The sequence below is a fragment of the Macadamia integrifolia genome, unplaced genomic scaffold (genome assembly GCF_013358625.1).
Source record: "Macadamia integrifolia cultivar HAES 741 unplaced genomic scaffold, SCU_Mint_v3 scaffold_94A, whole genome shotgun sequence".
Classification (NCBI taxonomy): Eukaryota; Viridiplantae; Streptophyta; class Magnoliopsida; order Proteales; family Proteaceae; genus Macadamia; species Macadamia integrifolia.
The window spans coordinates 111,271-129,324 of record NW_024870676.1 but is presented as its reverse complement, the minus strand read 5'-3'; the positions used below and the strand labels follow the sequence as shown (position 1 = coordinate 129,324).

The window sequence follows — 18,054 nt, the reverse complement described above, 5'->3', positions numbered from 1 at the left end:
TCTATGGAATTATTGTCTAGAATCAACACATGCACCAACAGATTTACGCAACCTAACACTACGTAAACCTTTCCCTACGCAAACCTTTCCCTACGCAGTGCCACAGTCCCCGTAGTTGGTAAGTCGCATATTAAACACATAGCTGAACATTTAACTGGAAAAAAAAAAAAAAAAAAAAAATCCATATAATTCTATAGATAAGAATTCTATGCATTTTTTTAAAGATAAGAGTATATACAAATAATAGGCATATAATAAGTTTATATGTTTTTAAAAAATCTTAAAACCCAAATAACCCGACCCCTTCTTCCATCTCGTATGATAAATATAGAAAACCCTAAACCTCTTCTTCTTTCTTTGGTGCACGAAAACCAAGGAGGCGAAACCCTTGCCCCTTTGCCCCTTGCCCCTTGCCCAGTTCTTCTTTGTCCCTGTTCCCCGCGACCGAAGATCAAGGGCGAGCATAAGAGGGGAACCCTAGCCCTTGCTCCCATCATCTTCTTCGTTTCCCTTTCCATCAGTTGTTGAAAATCCAATCGGAGGTGATTGCAATGGCCGGAAAGTGATTGCAACGACAGGAGGTAGACATCCTTCTTCCCTGGCCAGCGTGTCTACTCCTCTTGTAAGTCTTTTTCTTCTAAAACTGTGACTATGTTTGAGGATCACAGATCTCATAAACGAGCTTCTGCGCAAGAAGTGTATTGCCTTGAGAATCCTTGATCTGTCTTATCTCAAGGTGTGTTAAAATTTGTAATTAGGATAACTAGTTAACAACAATTAATGTCCCACCACACGTCTTTCCTGTCCATCCTTATATAAATACTCTGAATTCTTTGCTTGTTGGTAACTGAAATCGATTAGGTGACCAACAAATCCCTTCATTCTATATCTTCTCTCTGGAGAATGGAAGTTTTATACATGTTCAGATGAGACAGTAGACTGGGGGCTTCAGTGTATTTGTTTGGAAAGTATATTGAGACATTTTCAACCTAGGTTACTATTCGATGAGGTTACTGTTTTTCTTCTTATCCAATCAAAACTGACCCCAGCCTTCCAAGAGGTCCAACTCACCATGCTCAATGACGTTACTGCTTTATATTGGTCATACTCCACTCCACTAATCTTAGAAAAAGTACTATTATGGTTGGACCCTAATGACAACATTCTATCAATATCAATGAGATATATGCAGCTTCTTTTTACCTTTTATGTTTGATGAGATAATGTCATTGATATTTGGATTCAAGTGTTCATGAAAGCATGGGAGATTAGAATTTAGTTGCAAATAATCAGTTTTAGTTCATTCTTAATACCAGAATAAACCCGTATTTTTACTCTCAGATTTTATGGAGCGATTGTATTCAACACACAACATATCATTTTCGTATGGGTTTTATTGTGCCTATTTTTTAAAAGTATTATTTATGTAGAGTCTTTTAATTGCCGTATGTATCCGTTCTTATATTATTTTTGTTCCCGAACTTACTATGCGAAGCCCTAACGTCATCGCGGAATATAAAAGGACCAAGACCTCCAAACTGTTGCAGGCGCCAGAGAAGGTAAGATCTCTCTCACTCCCGGTCTCTCACTCTCTCTCTCCATCATTGTTCTGTCCAAGCTAGGGATTGGTAACAGTCCCAGGTATAATTATCACGATGTCAAGGCGAACCAAGGCGTTAGAGGGTTGTCTAAGCGTTTAGGCGAGAAGGCGCCCGCCTTAAGGTGAACAAGTGTTATTTTTTATCTTCCCTATTTTCTAACATTATTTAATAAGCTACATATACCTTATATCATAAAAAATCAACATTAAATCACATCAAGTCATGATAAAATATCATGACTTGATGTGATTTAATGTTGATTTTTTATGATATAAGGTATATGTAGCTTACTAAATAATGTTAGAAAATAGTAAGCTCATTGAGATGGGACTACATCATCATGGTCCTTAGTTCCCCCAATCTTCACAAACTGAATTTATAACTGTATTGCTGCTCCCCACTTATCAGTGTTGGTCAACTGGAGTCTAGTGGAGTTCTTCGCCTTTCTTTGTGGGGATTGGATAGAGATGCCCTCTTTCTTCTTACATTTTTTGCCTGGCCATAGAAGTTCTCTCCAGAAATTTGCATGTGGCCACTGATCAGAACCACATCTCTGCCATCCCCAAATGTAAAGCTATCAAGCTTACTCACCTGGTGTCATTTGCTGATGATTTGATGATCTTTTCTAGAGCTGACCCCTCCTCTATGCAGAACGTTATGATTTGCTTGAAGCCTTGAACCAATTTGCTACTATGTCAGGTCTCCGTATCAATCCGGCTAATTCTCTTATTTTCCTAGCTGGGATCTCTGACTCTGCCTAAGCATCCATCCTAGTCCAAACTGGCTTCTGCTTGGGACAATTACCGGTAAAATATCTGGGGCTCCCTCTCATACCGACCAGGCTCTTCGCCCACCATTGCACCCCATTGCTTGACCTCATTAGGAAGCGCCTTCAGCTCTGGAAAGGAAGGCTTCTATCTTTTGGTGGCTGATTAGAGCTCATCAGATCAGTCTTTCAAGCTTCTTACATTTTTTGGTCGGGTGTTTTCGGTTTTCTGGAATCCATCATCTCCAAGTTTGAGTCCATTTTTGCTTTATTCTTGTGGAAAAGAAGTGAGTGTACAAGATTCCTTCGCCTCGCTAGCTGGGCTGCTATTTGCTTTCCCAAAAATGAAGGAGGTTTGGGCCTAAGAAGGATCAAAGAGGTGAACTCTGCTGGAATCATCAAACTGGCTTGGAAGATTATATATAAGAAGGATAGTATGTGTTAAGTGAGTGTACTCGAACCTCCTCAGGATTGACTCCTTTTGGACAGTGAAAACTCGGGCTGATACTTCTTGGGCTTGGCGTAAGACCATGGCAACCCCCGCCGCTATCTCTTCTCAAGTTGGTAATGGGCTGTCTACCTTTCTTTAGCTTGATCCATGGCATCTTAAAGGAGTCCTCTACCATGCTGTTAGCGCCAGAAACATATATAACTCTGGATTGCCCAAGCTCGCCCTGGTTGCAGACATTATATTTTCTGGTGCTTGGGCTACCCCAACTCTTCCCTCGAGCTAGCTTGCTGATATTTGGAACTCCCTGCCGGTCATCTGGGACTCCCAGAGGCAAAGACATCACTCTACTCTTTTGATGCCCTTTTTTTCCAAGACCTTCTCTGCCCAGGCTGCTTGGGATTTTGTTAGGATCCATGGTTCAGCCACTCCCTGGCACAATCTCATTTGGTTTCCGCATCACATTCCTTGGCGTAGCTTCACAACCTGTAGAGTATTCACCAACTCCTTGCCTACGCATAGTTTCCTCATCCAAAGAGGCATCCTGACTGATCCGATGTGTATCCTTTGTGGGAATGAGTCGAAATCTGTGGATCACCTCTTCTTTGCTTGTACGGTCTCTAAATCCATCTGGAAAAATGATTTTTGCCAAATGTTGGTCTGCCACTAAAAGAATCCTCTTTTTTCATAAAGAATGGATTTGAATGGACATGACCTTTCGTGGCAAGACTATTTGTGACCTAGTGGGAAAGCTCGCTTTTTGTGCAACAATCAATCAGATCTGGATGGAAAGAAATCATAGGAAATGGACCTTCAACTCTCACTCTTTGGATAAAATTTGGTGTTCCATCTCCTTCGATGTCAAAGCAAAGATATCTCGGATTTCCTTCTCTTGTAATCCATCCATTAGGAACTGACATATTGTAAATTCCTGGGAGCTGCCGAGGTCCATTATCAGGAATGCCCCCCTTGAGCTGGGCTTTTTCTTTTCTCTCCCCCTTTTTTAAGGGTTGTAAGTTTTTTTTACTTTCTCCTTGGTGATGAATTATTTATTCACAAAAAAAAAAAAAAAAAAAGTCATGAAAATCAACATTTATCCACATCAAATCATAAAAAATCAACATTAAGTGATAAAAAATCAATATTTAGAGAAATGCTCTTGTTTTATAATAATTTTGACTGGTCAAATGATTTTATTTTTACATGAGACTTTTTATATTAGGTATAACATAAAATCAGCTTTCCAACAAGTCTAAGATTACTTATATCTGAGTTGTAATGACAAAATTATGCTTCGACCAAACTTATTTATAGTGCACGAATGCTGTTAAAATCGTCTAAGTGAAAATAATTTATGGATATCAAAACAAAAGATTATTTTACATGACTTTTGGTTTTTGACAATGTTTTAACATGAAAGGATTCATTAAATTTTCATAATTGAGAAAAACACCAGCATTTAAAAGTTGAAATTCGCCCCTATAACCAAAGTCCAGTTTTTGTTCTTGGACTAATCTTTTTGGAATTTGATTTTTAAACTATTTTTATTGGATTCAAATAGAGGGTATTTGCTTATTTATGAATAACATCTTAAGTGAATGAAACAATAAATATAAAAAATAAGTGTCAAAACACAAGGCGACTGTCGCCTAGGCCCCAGGCAAACCGCCTGGACGCCAAGTCGTCGCCTTGACAACTATGGTCCCAGGACGGTCTTCTCCAACACTATTATGCAAAAGCCACCTTTGAACCCAGGTTCCTAGACTTATCTTCACCGAAGCTTTACCAAATCATTTTTATTCTGCCTTTTCATGCATTTCTTACTCAATTTAAGCATTCTTAGATGCTAATACTTGATTCATGATTCTATTTTCTGGTGAGCTTCTGTTAATAGTTGTTCCCCCATTTCTCTACCGGGGATTTGTTCTCTTGATGTTAACTCCTTTCTTTCCCATCTTTCAGATTTGTTACTGTTTAATGTTTTGAGATGAAACATATGTTTTTTGTGTTTGGTTTTGTGGGTATCTTGAGGGTGGTTGATTTGAACTTTGAAAAAAAAAAGTTGCTGGTGGAGGGCGATTGATTGATGGTCTTACTGTTGGTGCTGGTATTAGGACATGAAAATTTGTTACTTATTTGATTGATGCTATTAATTGGATGTATTACTTTAGTGTTATATAACCTGCTGATGAACTCAAACTGTAACTTAGTCTGAGTCCTTTGGAGGAAGAAAAACCAATTTTTCTTTATTAGGTTTCCACTTATATTTCATTGATTCCTACCTCGAAGTGACCCAATGAATTTGTTTATGTTCTCTAGCTAATATTCTTCTTTTTCCTGCTATGTTAAATACCACATCTTTTATTTTTTATTTTATTTTATTTTTTATTTTTTATTTTTTTGTAATCTGCAGTTATGTGTTCTTTTTATTTTCTATGTTTATGACCCTTTGATGTAAATAAATTCATTGTGGGGACTGGGGTTGTTGGGATGGGGGTTGGTGGGTTGTGATTCTCTCTCCTAGTGTCTGTTCATGTTGCTAATATTTTCTCGAATGTATTTAGTTTCTCTTATAATTTAGGGTTCATTTGAGGATGTTGAAGTTGATAGTCGACCTTCTTTATGTTTGTTGAAAATTATCATGTGTTCCTATGAGGGCTTCTTCTTGGCTGTTGTGGTTTTTCCAAATCTGATGATGTTTTTGTTTTTAAATGTAGGTTGCTAGATTAAAAGAGTAGATACATTGGGACATACCATTTGAGTTTGATTAAAATAGAATGGCTGAGAAAAAGTCATCCATTGGCCTTGTATGGGAGCCAAAAGTACCTCTCCCATCAGTGACAAAAACTGGGCATGAGGTATTACAGAAATTACCTGAAAATGTGGTATGGAAGCCTGAAAGTGAGCTTGTTGATGGACTCTTTGTTCCACCCAATGATCCTAGAAAGATGAACAAGTTTCTGCGGAAACAAGTTAAAGATACTGCTGGTAAAAGCTGGTAAGTGGGATGCCAACAAAGATAAGTTTGTTCAAGGTTGCAGGTAGCAAGGTGTGCCATTACCAGTATTTGTGATTTTATAATTTCTTTTATGTGTACACAGGTTTGAAATGCCTGCCCCAACCATCACTCCGGAGTTAAAGAAAGATCTCCAAATGCTAAAGGTGTGTACCTTCCCTTGTTTTCTATTATGACTTTTGATTTTGTTTTGCTCAAAATTGCTTTAGAACTTGTATGCTTGCACTTTTAGCCTTATGATGACTTGGGTGGTCATAAAAATGCTTATATTGATGTCTTGGGTAATTCACATATTTTTCTGTTTGAAAAGGCCTACGGTAAATGTTTATGAACACATTATTTATGAAGAGATGAAGAACATGGAAAATGGGGAAGCTCACTTGCATCTTGATTTTGACTGAAGAGATGGTAGATACATTTTTTTCCCTCCTGCGAGGTGGTGTCGAGCAAATACATGCAGATTCATTCCATGTGTGGAAGAGTTTATGCAGCATAGTTGTTGGCAACTTATGATCTATTTCTGAAAACTTGAGTAACTAATATGGGAAACATTCGATCCATTCAGATGCAGAGTCCATATAATTGCTCTCAAAGTTAGTTCGTGGACGGTTTTCTGTTTGGGTACACAACAGTTCGTTATAAAATGTAAGGACTATAATAGATATCAGACCTCTGACAGGAACATAAAATGATTCAATGGTCAACCTGTAAAAATATTCAAGATAAGCTAATTTGCATCTGTTTATGATTTTTTCTCTTGGTTCACTTCCTTCAACTGAAGTCCTTTGATGTTTGGATACTAGCTTTGATGACTTAAAGATCAGTTTATACTGTTTGTGTGCATCTACAAGGTTGCCCTTTGGTGGCAATGTGATGCAAGTAAAAAAGAGGAGGAAAGAGTCTGTTTCCTCATTGAACCAATTTTTACCCAAACCAGGCCGTGCATGCGATTTGGGTTATTTTGTGACTTTTAATTACTTTTTATATATGGGAGTTTTAGATAGAGTTAGATTATGTAGGGGATTGTTTTCCTACTTTAAGGGGCGCACTTGGTCAAGTGGTAAAGGTACGAATGTTGTGACCTGGTGGTCAAGTGGTCGAAATAGCCTCTCGACATTCTCGAGGTAAGGCTGCATAGTTCTCACCCACCCGGACCTCACACATGCGGGAGCCTCATGCGTTGGGTACGCCCTTTTTTTTTTATTAGTTTACCTACTTCAATTTTTCAAGTTGCTTTAGTTCATATACATGGAAATGACTTTGTTTTGTTCTCTTTCATCCTTATCCTTCACAAACCCCACGTCTTATCAGCTGAAATCCACTGCACCACAAGTGGATACTTACGCAAGCTGTCATAGCTTTCCCAATGTTTCTCTAGTGTTTCAGAAAAGATGGTTCGGTAGATGTAGTGGACCTTCTAGTGACTCAGCATCATGGTCGGAGCAGAGAGTTTTTTTTTAATGCAGAGTATTAGTTAAACGTATTAGAATGTTTCCAACCTTTTTTTTTTTTTTTTGGTGGGGTTATTTCATTCTCCTAAAGAGCCTAAGAAACAAAAGGACGAAGATAGATTTTAGGCTCCTGTGGACACCTATGGCATGAAAGTGCACGTCAACTATATTGCTTGATCTTGTAGTATTGAAGTCAGTGATGTCTCTTCTGCCTGTGCAATCTCATCTTCCAAGGTATCACGTATGCAGGCTCTAGGGAGTGTTGTTAAGTCTTTTAACTCTCTGGGCTGAGTCCTCTTAAGTCCAATCAAAAAGGTGTTTGGGATGAAGATGTTCAGGATTAACCAACCACAGTTATTTAAAATAAACATGGTGTGCACAATTCTAAGCAATGATTTTGATTTAGCATTGTGATCATCTGGTGGCCATGGTCCTTCATAGTATTGTTGTTGGATTGGTTCGGTTAAACAACTTGGTCTTTTTTCTTATTCCTTTTGAGTCTTTGGTTTCAGTTCATTTCACTATACTGATTCAGTCAAGTCTGAGTTGATTTCAGGCTAATTTCAGTCTTAGTTATGTTGTTTTGATCTCATTCTGGAATCGGTTGACTTTTCAAATCATAGACCTATCTCAATTCTCAATTAGGTTTAGACGGACCAGAAGGGTAATAAATTCTAGTTTCTACAAATATCCATGTGATAGCTTTCTAACAGGTTTTTGGCCACTTGGATGATATTTGATCTTTCACTACTCTTCCATGGAGGGCTTCTTCATAGTCTCCTCTATTTTGCTTCTGCTTGTAGATGGGGAAAATATCTTAATGTCAGACTTTGATCTTCCATAGCTTCAGCTTTTGGGTGTCTCTGTCTAGGTGATCAGTCTTTAGTCTTATGCTTCTGCCTTACTATATCATTAAAATAAAAAATTTCTCATCAATGTCTAATACCCCACTTCATACTTCTAACTGTAGATCATCCTAATGAACTTTATTAGAACATTCAACTGATCCTTTGCAAACTTACGTTTATCAACCAACCTTCAGAATTTGGTTTCCCTACCCTGACAAATATTTATTCCCCCTAAGATTTCTGATGCTAAACAAAAACCTTTGTCCATGAAAAAAAATGATAAACAAAACCTTAGGGCAGTGCAAATTTGCACAACAGTACATTGATAGAAGTGATCAGCCTTGTCATACATTTTTTATTCATTAATCATCATTGCAGGCTCCCTGCAAAAATGGGGTAAATCTGCATACATTTTCCCTCCCTAGACCCCGCAGTGGTGGGAGCCATGTGCTCTGGGTGCGCCCTTTACTCTGAGTCTATATCTGATTATGTTATTCTCTTAAAAGTGAATAATGCAAAGCTGGAAATAGTATTGTTGGATGTGTGGGTCTAAGAAGCCATGATAATAAAATGGTTGTTGCTGACTTTGTTAGGTTCTGACAACCATCTTGATTCATTAGGTTGGCATGCTTTTATAGTTGTTTTTGAGTTATGCTGTCAGAATTGAGATTTTGGTTTAATTTTGCACGCATATTATATAATATTTATCCCTCAAAACAATATTCTGGTCTTTATGATACTACACTATATATTTCATTCTCAATATCCTGGAGAGTGTTGAGATCATGCATTTTACAGTTTTTCAGGTCATAATCATAAGCTTGATTAAATAATTAAATATTCTGGTCAGTGTTGATATCATGCTTTATGCGGTCAGTGTTGGCTTTAGTTTTCGCTTTTGTGTAGGTTTTCTGATCCCTTTGACCAAAGACCATTATAACCCAAACTGACTATACATAGATTGCTTCCTCAACTTGTAATACTATATGAAATCTGTACAATGATAAAGCCTTTAATGTTGATCATATACCCATATCTGTTTCTCTAAAATCTTTCAGATTTTGCTTTGTTAGCTTGGTGATTTTTTTCTGTTTGGAGAAGCGTAAGTGATTGTTGTTGATATTTTAATTATTATGGTGCAGTTGCGTAGTGTAATTGATCCAAAGAGGCATTACAAAAAGGGTGATTCAAAGTCAAAGACACTTCCCAAGTATTTTCAGGTGAGTTATGGATTATAGCAGTATATATTTTCTTTTTTTCCAGCAAAAGTATGTCCTACTTTTGTGAAGTAGATGAGATCATTTAATTGATTTTCTGTTTGTATTTGTCCATGTCGATTTGATTAATTAGCAAGGCCTCTGTTTGCTTCATAAATCATTCAGGTTGGTACAGTAATCGAGTCTGCGTCAGATTTTTTCTCGGGAAGGCTCACTAAGAAGGAAAGAAAAGCAACCCTTGCAGATGAGCTACTTTCCGATCGGTCCCTTGGGGACTACAGGTATAAATGCTGCGTCATGACTTCTGGCATTCATCTATTTGTTTGCTTGGTTACAACTGTGGAATAACTGTTTCACTGAGTTTTGCTAATTGTCTTAAATAGATATTTCAAACTAGGATAACCTATTCCCCCTTCCCCAAAAGGATCTTGGAGATTCAAATGCTTATTCTGAGACTCTTTGTTTTCATCATAGCTATTTTTGTTTCGCTCTGTCTTTAAATTTGCATCTGATGATTCAGGACATAATCCTGCACAAGTGGAATGAGAGTATAAAAAAAAGGGGAATTCTAGTTTCCCTGATTTCCTTCCTTGATTTCTGAATTTTCTTATGATCTTATCTATTGTGCTCAATAGCTTTGAATCATGACCTTTGTTGCTGAGTTTCCTGAGATCTATTCTTTTGTAGGAAACGGAAGGTTCAAGAGATTCAGGAGCAGAACCACACAGTTGGGAACCAGAAATGGAAGATCAAGAGTAAGCATTCCTGGAAGCGTGCTAAGGAAAGAAGGCATGTTTGAACATAGCAAAACACTATCCTATCTGTTTCAATGCTTCTTCGATTGATAGGAAACTCCTATTGTGGTGGACATGCCTCAATGCAATCTGACATTGTCCTCTTCCCTTCTCGATTGACTGCGGCCCGGCCTGATTTTTGTTGTGAAGGATGGTCACTGCTGAAGGTTACATTAACATCTCAGTGTAGCAGATGTGAATTTAATTACAATATTCAATACGATACCTGGCTAATACGGATCAGCAGAGACAGTACAGACATCCCTTTTTTTGGTAAAAAAATTCTGGTTTGATCCCATATCAGTCCGATACGTCCCAATATGGCTTATACGTATTGGTGTTGCCAAAGACTGATACCGTGAACTAAACACTTCTAGAGGCACAGTTCACAAATCATGTAGTTAGATTTATTTTTGTTGAATAATATACTCATGACACAATAAGAAATGAAAACCAAAATATAATCTATACAAATAGTATCAATAGTTTGAATTGTTATATGTGATATACAATTTATCTTTCTGATCTATTTCCAGCATTCTTGCCCATGATTCTAAGAGCATCCACCAATTCTACCATTGCCATACCAATGAGATACCAAGTGACTCCAGCCAAAGTGACTTGTAACCAAGAACTATTAACAATCTCTAACACCATTGAACCACCTATGTGATCTTTCAACCCACCACTTCCACTTGACCCTTGATCTCCGAGTTGCCACCGTACTATAACTGCCCCAACAGTTGCCATTGCCACCGGAATCCTCCACCGGATGGGATCCCTTCGATAGTCTGCCTCATACTTCTCTTCTTCTTCATTGACCTTTGTCCTTGTCTTAGGTCTAGGCCCTGAAGTTGAATTAGAATCAGAGCTCTGATCAGTTGTTGTAGCAGCAGGAAGTATTAGGGGTGATGGTTTCCAGTACTCATCATGATTTAGGCTGTAACTACTGTTAGACAAGGAGGATCCAATTTTCTCTGTTGCAGCTTGTTTCTTTGCAGCAACTGCTTCTCTAAGCTTGGCTGTACCTGGTAAAGTAGTGGACTTTTTTGTTACCGGAATTAAATTCCGGCAGGTTTCCAATTCTCCGGCATCTTTAGGTGATGTCCAGTACCACCAATTTGAGAATGATCTAATGGAGTGAATGGCGGACATTCTAGCTTCTCTTTGGAGGTCTGAATCCTGAAGAAACCACATTTTCAAGGGTGCTTTAGGCAAAACATCAAAACGGATCCTCAGCTGCCTAAATCGGGTTTCAAAAAATGGGTCGGACCCGTGACCCAGTTCAATCCGTATATATCCATTTAAAACCTATTTTGAACCGAGAAAACCAAACCAAGTTGATTGAAATCTAATCAAATCAAACTGAACTGAACTTCTTGAATCTAATCAAACCAAGTTCGAAACTGGGGTTTTGTGTGACCTAAACCAAACTGGAATGCACCTAATAAGACACCAAATTGAACTGTAAAAACTGGATCAAAACTGATATTAGTTCAATATTTATTAAAAAAAAAAAAAAAAACATATTTTATCATACTTCTAAATATATTTACATGATTGTGGTAAATCAATAAAAAACTCAAACCCATATCAAAATGGAACAGAAGCTTGTGCACTCTTATTGGATTATGTTTTGATTTCATTCATTCTCATATCGAAACGAATAAAACTGAATCAAAACTGGTCCAAACTAAGCAATTGTTAACCCAACCAAAAGTGTAAAAAGATAAGGGTAACTTTGTATTTACACTTTACCTTTGAATCAGACTTGGCAGCTTTTCTTTTGGCATCAACATATCTGGATTGAAACTTCTCCACATCAGTTAATACATCAGCCACTCGTGTTCCACCAGTATTTCCAATACTCATTCTGACATTGCCACGTGGCTGCTTGGACATTAGGAATTCCAAGGCTGCCAAGTTAGACCTCTCCACAGTCCTGTTTTAGAAGATGTAGTCCTTAGACCGAAGATAAAAACATGGTTTAAGATATTGGAATCGGTATTGAGATTGACCTAGGCCTCTTTTTTATTTTTTATTTTTTTATATTTTTATTTTGAAAGCAATTGATATGAGATCAGCCTCGACTGATACCGATTCTATCTGATTCTATCTGATTCCTTAAACCATGAATAGAAGTGAAGTAAAATAGCATTCCAACCCATGGGTTGGCTTTAGGTAGGTCAAGACTCAAGATCAATAGGTTTGGACCTAAGAAATATCACCAACCCGAATCACCCATTTGTAAACGGGTTTGGAAGGGCCGGCAGAAAATACGGTTAAGAAATGGATTCTAACTCCCCAATAAAAAAAATAAAAAAATAATGATAATATATTCATACCAGATGCAATTAACAGGACAAGCCTCAATAGCTTCCTGGATAGTGTCTTCCGGGTCAGCCCATTGCCCCACAACCCGTGCCCGACCATAAGCTGATTCAATGGCGAACGTCTTCTGGGCAAGTAGGGCACATTTTAAGCAGCCAACACACTTTAATTCATCGACGAACACTGCACGTTCTTCCGTCTCCGATCCAAACCATGTTGAGTAGAGTGGCTTCCCTGTGTACCCTCTAAATTCTTCCATTTTCGATTGTTCCTGCACCCATCAACGGATGTCATTTCATTTAAGAGAGGCCGTATCACCTATGCGCACATTCCATAACATATCCCCCAACCATGTGAAATTTTGTTGAATAGTCATACTATTGGACAGCTAAAATCAACCCCAAAAATAGCTGAATTGATAAGGGATCTTTGCCTCAAGAAACGTGTGGTTCTAAGTTTTTCCTCTTATCTTCTGGGGACACCCACACGGGTGTTTAGTGCACTTTTTTACTTTCAGTGAAAATTGAATAATTTTTATTAAACTTCGATCAAGTATGATTGTTAGACTAATATGGGTCCACGGGACTTGTTAGGCAAAGTCTTGAATACCCTGTTAGCAAAAATTAAAGTAGGCCCTCTCTTACCTTGTCGTAGATGAAACGTGAATTGGAATCGGAGAGAACAGCATAAGCCTCGTTGAGAATGATGGCCATGTCATGGCCGGCCGGACCAGCAATGTCCGGGTGGCACCGCTTCTGCAACGAACGGTAAGCGTCCTTTATTTGTGATAGATTCGATGTGCTGTCGATGCCAAGAAGATCGTAGAGATCAAAGTCTGTAATGGAAGAAGACGAAGAAGATGATGATGATGATGAAGCCCTGCAGGACTTGTAAAGAGATCCATGATGGAGAGATCTAGGTGGTGGGCTTGGAGAGCAGAACAGGAACGTAAGTTGAGCTTGATTAGGGTTTAGGTTTGAAGGTGTGATGATGGTTGAAGCTGGGGGAGTATATGAAAGAAGACCTGCAGAAGGCATTTTCAAGTTTTGAGGATAAGAAAAGTATAGAGAGAGGGAGAGAGCAGTTGATGCTTTATTTCATATAAGAACAGCGACTGAAGATATTTTGCTTGGGAATAAATTTTTGGTGTTGAATTATGGAATTGCCCCCAATAAAGTCATGTTATTGGTCGGTAGCATTCACATAAGAATCATTTTCTATTTCATGGAGGCGGGTTGATCTTTTCACCTCCCCGCATGTCTAGGCACCGGTGAGACACTTCCCACAAAAAACAGAATCCTTATTTTAAGAGTGTGGTGCTTGATTCATGGCTAGTGGGAGGCTATGTGGGCAGGAGAGAGCCAATGAATCTCTCTTATCAATACAATATTCCAAAGCACTCAAGCAACAGCTGGCCTCTCCTCACCTTTGTAACTTTGTGGAAAATATATTCTTGGTTTGGTTCTATTCCTTTTCTCGACAAGTGCAGAAACTCTATAACGCTTATGATGTGTTCATGAGACATTGCTAATAAGGTTAGATTAGAAAATTCACACCTTCCGGGTGAATATGATGTACTAACGGATTGTTATTTATAATTCTTCTTTTTTTCTTTTTTTTTTTGGGAAAAGAACAGATATGCTAATGCATTACCTAGGAATTATGTATGTTAGCGAGATTTTAACCGTTAGATGAAGAAAACAAAATCTCATCCGTTCATGTGGCGAGGTCTTACGGAACCTGCCCAATACCGCCACTCCATAGTATCCTTTGCTATCATACCGTGACCGTCGTAGACGCCGAAGAACCTCTTTAGTGAGTTTTCGCCCGCGAAAAACTTGACATTGGGCATCACCTTGATCCACCGGAACTGCCTTCGACCACCACCTTGGTTCTAGTCCTGCCCAACTCCGTCTTCAGAAGCAGAGGAAGCGAGCTCCACTACACGGATTTTCTAACGGCTGGAACGATGAGACCCATCGGATTGAGAGGGATAGGTAGTAGTGGCTCAAACCAGAGGAGTCAGTGGAGAAGCTTCTCCCAACAACATTCCTGAAATCCCAATTGAGATCGTGAGCGAAGAAGAGATGGCTCTCATTGAAGCCGCTTTTACTGCTACTCGTTCCTCTCTTCCCTCTTCTTTAATCTCTTCTGCTACTTCTTCCTCCTCCTCCCAATCTCGATTGTCACTCTTCTCTTTTGTTTCGTCCATTAACTTTCACTCAAAAGGAGATTGTCAGGATGTGCGGAGGGCCATACAGTTCGTGACATTGAAGATTTAGGCGTTTCCTTGAAGAAAAGCAAAGTACCCCATTTGTTGTTGGACCTATTTCGGAGAAGAGGACTGGCCATCACATATCTCATTGCTTCGGTGTGAAATTTTTCTCCTTATGACACCTCCCACTGGAGTTCGCTTTCTCCGGCTGGATCTAGTAAAATGAATATCTTTTCCGACGAGAAGAGAGAGAAAGAGAGAGAGGAAAGGTATTGCAATCGTGGATTAAAAATTTGTATATCTTTTTTCCATCCAACGGTTTAATTCAAGTTGACCAAATCCTAGGGTCAAAATCCCGCTAGCATTCTTAATTCCTAGGTACTATGCTAGCATACCTATCCCTCTCCCATTTTTTTTATTAAAAAAAAAAAAAAAAAAAAAAAAATGAATAGAAGTCCTTTCATTGGGAGAAGAGAGATAGACAAAAGAGGTGCTAGTGTAGGCTACACTCTTGGAAACATTCTCCATTTTTTTTGTTTGGGTAAAATCTTTTTGGGGCTCTTGAGCTTAATAAAGCATATACTACGCCCTCTCACATCAATTATTATACTAATTTTTAGAAAATAGGTCATCGTCTAGAAGCGTAGCCCATGCACCAATACAAAGACCAATGGTAGAGTATGCAATAGCATCAACAAGGTATGTATTTTTGCCTTTCAATGACCACATAAATTGTCTAAATGAATCATTTACCATCGATTTAAACTGTTTAACTTAACGATCTCAATTTTGAAATCAAAATTGAACCAAGGTGTGTATTTTCTCTATAAAGCCCAGGATCAGGTTCAGGTTCAGGTTCAGGTTCAGGTTCTGGCCCAACTAAAATCTTAAGCTTCCAGAGCCTTTTTTATATTTTAATTTTTTGGGTAAAGATAGCTTCCAGAACTCACCACAACCCATAGAACCAAACAGTTAAATATTCCATTAACCAATAACAAGTTCACAACCCATTTGTTGTTTCCAGACCATTCTAACCTCTTCCTCTTTAAATCTATCTCCCACTTTTAAATACACCAAAGGGAAAAACAGATTGATCAAAGGATCACTCTCCTTCCTTTCTCTCATCAATCATGGCTTTCAGAACACAGGTAACCCTTCAAACTCTTCTTTCATTTTAATTCTTCTTCTTCAATTTCTGAGAATTTTATTAATGGCAGAGCTGCTGGAGATCTCTGTACCGATCGTTCACGACTTCAACAGGTTCAAAAACGAAATCCTACGGGCCAGTTGTGGATTCGGGTGAAACCCACAGGGCGAAAAAGAAGGGTCTGAAGGGGGACTTTGTGCCGGTTTATGTGGTACTGGGTATGATAGGGGTTTCGGTTTCGCTTGGGTTGTACACGGCGACCCACCAGCTGAAGCATTCCCCGAATGTTTTGGTGAGTAAGAAGAAGAGGGAGATGTTACCGGAGCTGGAAGATCCGGATCATGTGGTGGAGGAAGCTGATAAATTCCTCGATAAGTCTTTATTCAGGAAGGTCGCTCATATCCAGGACTCCGATCGGGTTCAGGTGACACCCGATCCAATACGGGGCGACACATATTCACGGTAAGTAAACCCTACTAGTTCCTTTTAGGGGTTGCCAATGTTTGAACCAGTTTCGGTTCGGTTTCGCTGGTTTCGATGTGAGAGAGTGAAACCAAAAGATGAGTGGATCGGTTTTGGTTTGATTTCGATTTTATGATTTATAATTAAATATATTTATAAGTATAAATTTTTTTTTTATGAATTTTTGAGTTGGTATCGGTTTCTATTCGGATCTGATTTCTGATTTTTATATTTATTTCGATGTCTTGTCGATTTTGATGCAGTCTGTCACAAAAACCCATCCTTGTATCGATTTTGATTTGACTTGACTTCATTAATTCTCTTGCCTTATTGAAAAAAACAGAAAAAAGAAAACTGCATACTTGTATGTTTCTATGCATAATTGACCGTTGACACAATCGGGTGTGAAAAGACTGCATCCCTGCCGCCATGAGGCAATGTGAAAATCATCTAACTGTTGGATCGGTGCAATGAGCATTGGCTGGCTGGAAGCTCCTTAAGACGTGTGTCTAGATGCACTCAGCTTTTCATGCTCATTACACCTTATTGCTTGCGGCAAAGGATGTGGACTCCATGAAGGATGAAGCATCCCATTTCTCTTGTTTATATTTAGTTTCTAAGTATCTGATGGTGGTAGTGATGTTATCCTTGCAGTCCTCGCAAAGTGGAAACTTTGAAGACTATTGGTGCGGAAGCAAGTCATCGCTGATTCTGATTTGTGGTCACTTTGATACTATGGCTGCATCCTTTGTAAATAATATATAAAATATTACGTATGCTTGGTAATTAATCTTTTTGTTGAGTTCATACTTCATACTATATTTGTAATTTTTATATGATAAATTAGATGATGTTTATCTTCTTAAATATATCATCACGATCATGTCTATTTCATTGCCAACATAAAAAAGATTGGAGGGTTGGGGATAATGTTTTGTTATAGTTAAACCTCTTATGTGTGGAGATGACTTTATTGGTCTATTGTGAAAATTGTCTGTAGTCGCTCCACCGGTGTAGTAAACATCAAGTGGCTAGGAGTCTCTTGGGGCATGTGTCCAAATGTTCTTAGTCGTCCGATGTTCACCGCACCTAACCATTTTCTGCGGAGGATGTGGATTCATTGGTCTACATGTAATAAAGATTTGAAAGAGGTTTAACATTATTACAGAACTCACAAGTGTAAGTTCTCCAAAGGATTGTAGGACTTGAACTAGCCATTTAACAGGGGGAACAAAGATTAAATGTAGAGCTATTCTTCTTAAATTAGGATTTCACAAATCTTAGCTCTCAAAACCTAGTGAGAAAGATTAATGGACTTTTCAAACCAAACGTTCTCACTTTGTGGATTATTATTTTTCCTATCTTGTACCATATTTGGTGGGAAGACCTCTTCAATTAGATCCAAACTCTATCCTCTTCTATCCCACGACTGCAATTCCATCAAATTTCTTTCATTCCTCTTCTGTTTGAACAAGTAGTTCTTTTTACCCTTTTGGATGGATATATTACATAAGCTGCAAGCTACTAGAAACCCAAAAATTTGTATAACCCAGACCTCACATCTCTTTCAATTATACAACAAACTTTTCCCTTAAAAAAGGACATACCCAGTGCACGAGGCACCACTACAGAGTCATACCCTGAGAATGCCATGAGACTGTTTTGACTGCTTGTTGACTATCAGATCGCAACATTTGTATCTTACCATTAGACCAAGCACGCCTTAATATCTGATTCTCAAGAATTCTCAACAAAGAT

General features: G+C 38.4%; 3 protein-coding genes across 5 annotated transcripts; 2 read left to right on the top strand and 1 right to left on the bottom strand.

Moving 5' to 3' along the window:
• The first annotated feature begins 352 nt into the window (after positions 1-352).
• LOC122071786 (rRNA-processing protein fcf2-like) lies at positions 353-10,639 on the top strand. 3 transcript variants are annotated; one of them, XM_042636195.1, is made up of 7 exons: positions 353-622; positions 1,496-1,559; positions 5,533-5,813; positions 5,917-5,977; positions 9,273-9,350; positions 9,513-9,628; positions 10,035-10,639. In XM_042636195.1, exons 3-7 carry the CDS (start codon positions 5,593-5,595, stop codon positions 10,144-10,146), a joined length of 588 nt encoding a protein of 195 aa, XP_042492129.1. In that variant the 5' UTR covers positions 353-622; positions 1,496-1,559; positions 5,533-5,592; the 3' UTR covers positions 10,147-10,639. The 3 variants fall into 3 exon arrangements, with proteins under 3 accessions (XP_042492129.1, XP_042492128.1, XP_042492127.1); XM_042636194.1 differs by lacking the exon at positions 1,496-1,559 and having other exon boundaries at positions 353-581; XM_042636193.1 differs by lacking the exon at positions 1,496-1,559.
• On the bottom strand, positions 10,589-13,694 carry LOC122071785 (chaperone protein dnaJ C76, chloroplastic). The gene is made up of 4 exons (XM_042636192.1): positions 13,117-13,694; positions 12,487-12,743; positions 11,900-12,083; positions 10,589-11,323 (listed from the first exon to the last, which is right to left on the bottom strand). Exons 1-4 carry the CDS (start codon positions 13,507-13,509, stop codon positions 10,655-10,657), a joined length of 1,503 nt encoding a protein of 500 aa, XP_042492126.1. The 5' UTR covers positions 13,510-13,694; the 3' UTR covers positions 10,589-10,654.
• A 1,965-nt stretch (positions 13,695-15,659) lies between these two features.
• LOC122071771 lies at positions 15,660-17,192 on the top strand. Its single transcript, XM_042636177.1, has 3 exons — positions 15,660-15,835; positions 15,905-16,296; positions 16,951-17,192. Exons 1-3 carry the CDS (start codon positions 15,818-15,820, stop codon positions 17,003-17,005), a joined length of 465 nt encoding a protein of 154 aa, XP_042492111.1. The 5' UTR covers positions 15,660-15,817; the 3' UTR covers positions 17,006-17,192.
• The last annotated feature ends 862 nt before the right edge of the window (positions 17,193-18,054 follow it).

Bases quoted from the DNA above. Each gene is read 5' to 3' on its own strand.
- LOC122071786 (XM_042636194.1), top strand. From the start codon at position 5,593: ATGGCTGAGAAAAAGTCATCCATTGGCCTTGTATGGGAGCCAAAAGTA. The intron at 5,978-9,272 runs GTGTGTACCTTC...ATTATGGTGCAG, and splicing joins AAGATCTCCAAATGCTAAAG to TTGCGTAGTGTAATTGATCC. The intron at 9,351-9,512 runs GTGAGTTATGGA...TAAATCATTCAG, and splicing joins CACTTCCCAAGTATTTTCAG to GTTGGTACAGTAATCGAGTC.
- LOC122071785 (XM_042636192.1), bottom strand. From the start codon at position 13,509: ATGCCTTCTGCAGGTCTTCTTTCATATACTCCCCCAGCTTCAACCATC. The intron at 12,744-13,116 runs GTAAGAGAGGGC...TGATGGGTGCAG, and splicing joins CACGTTTCATCTACGACAAG to GAACAATCGAAAATGGAAGA. The intron at 11,324-11,899 runs GTAAAGTGTAAA...TGGTTTCTTCAG, and splicing joins CTGCCAAGTCTGATTCAAAG to GATTCAGACCTCCAAAGAGA.
- LOC122071771 (XM_042636177.1), top strand. The intron at 16,297-16,950 runs GTAAGTAAACCC...TTATCCTTGCAG, and splicing joins CGGGGCGACACATATTCACG to TCCTCGCAAAGTGGAAACTT.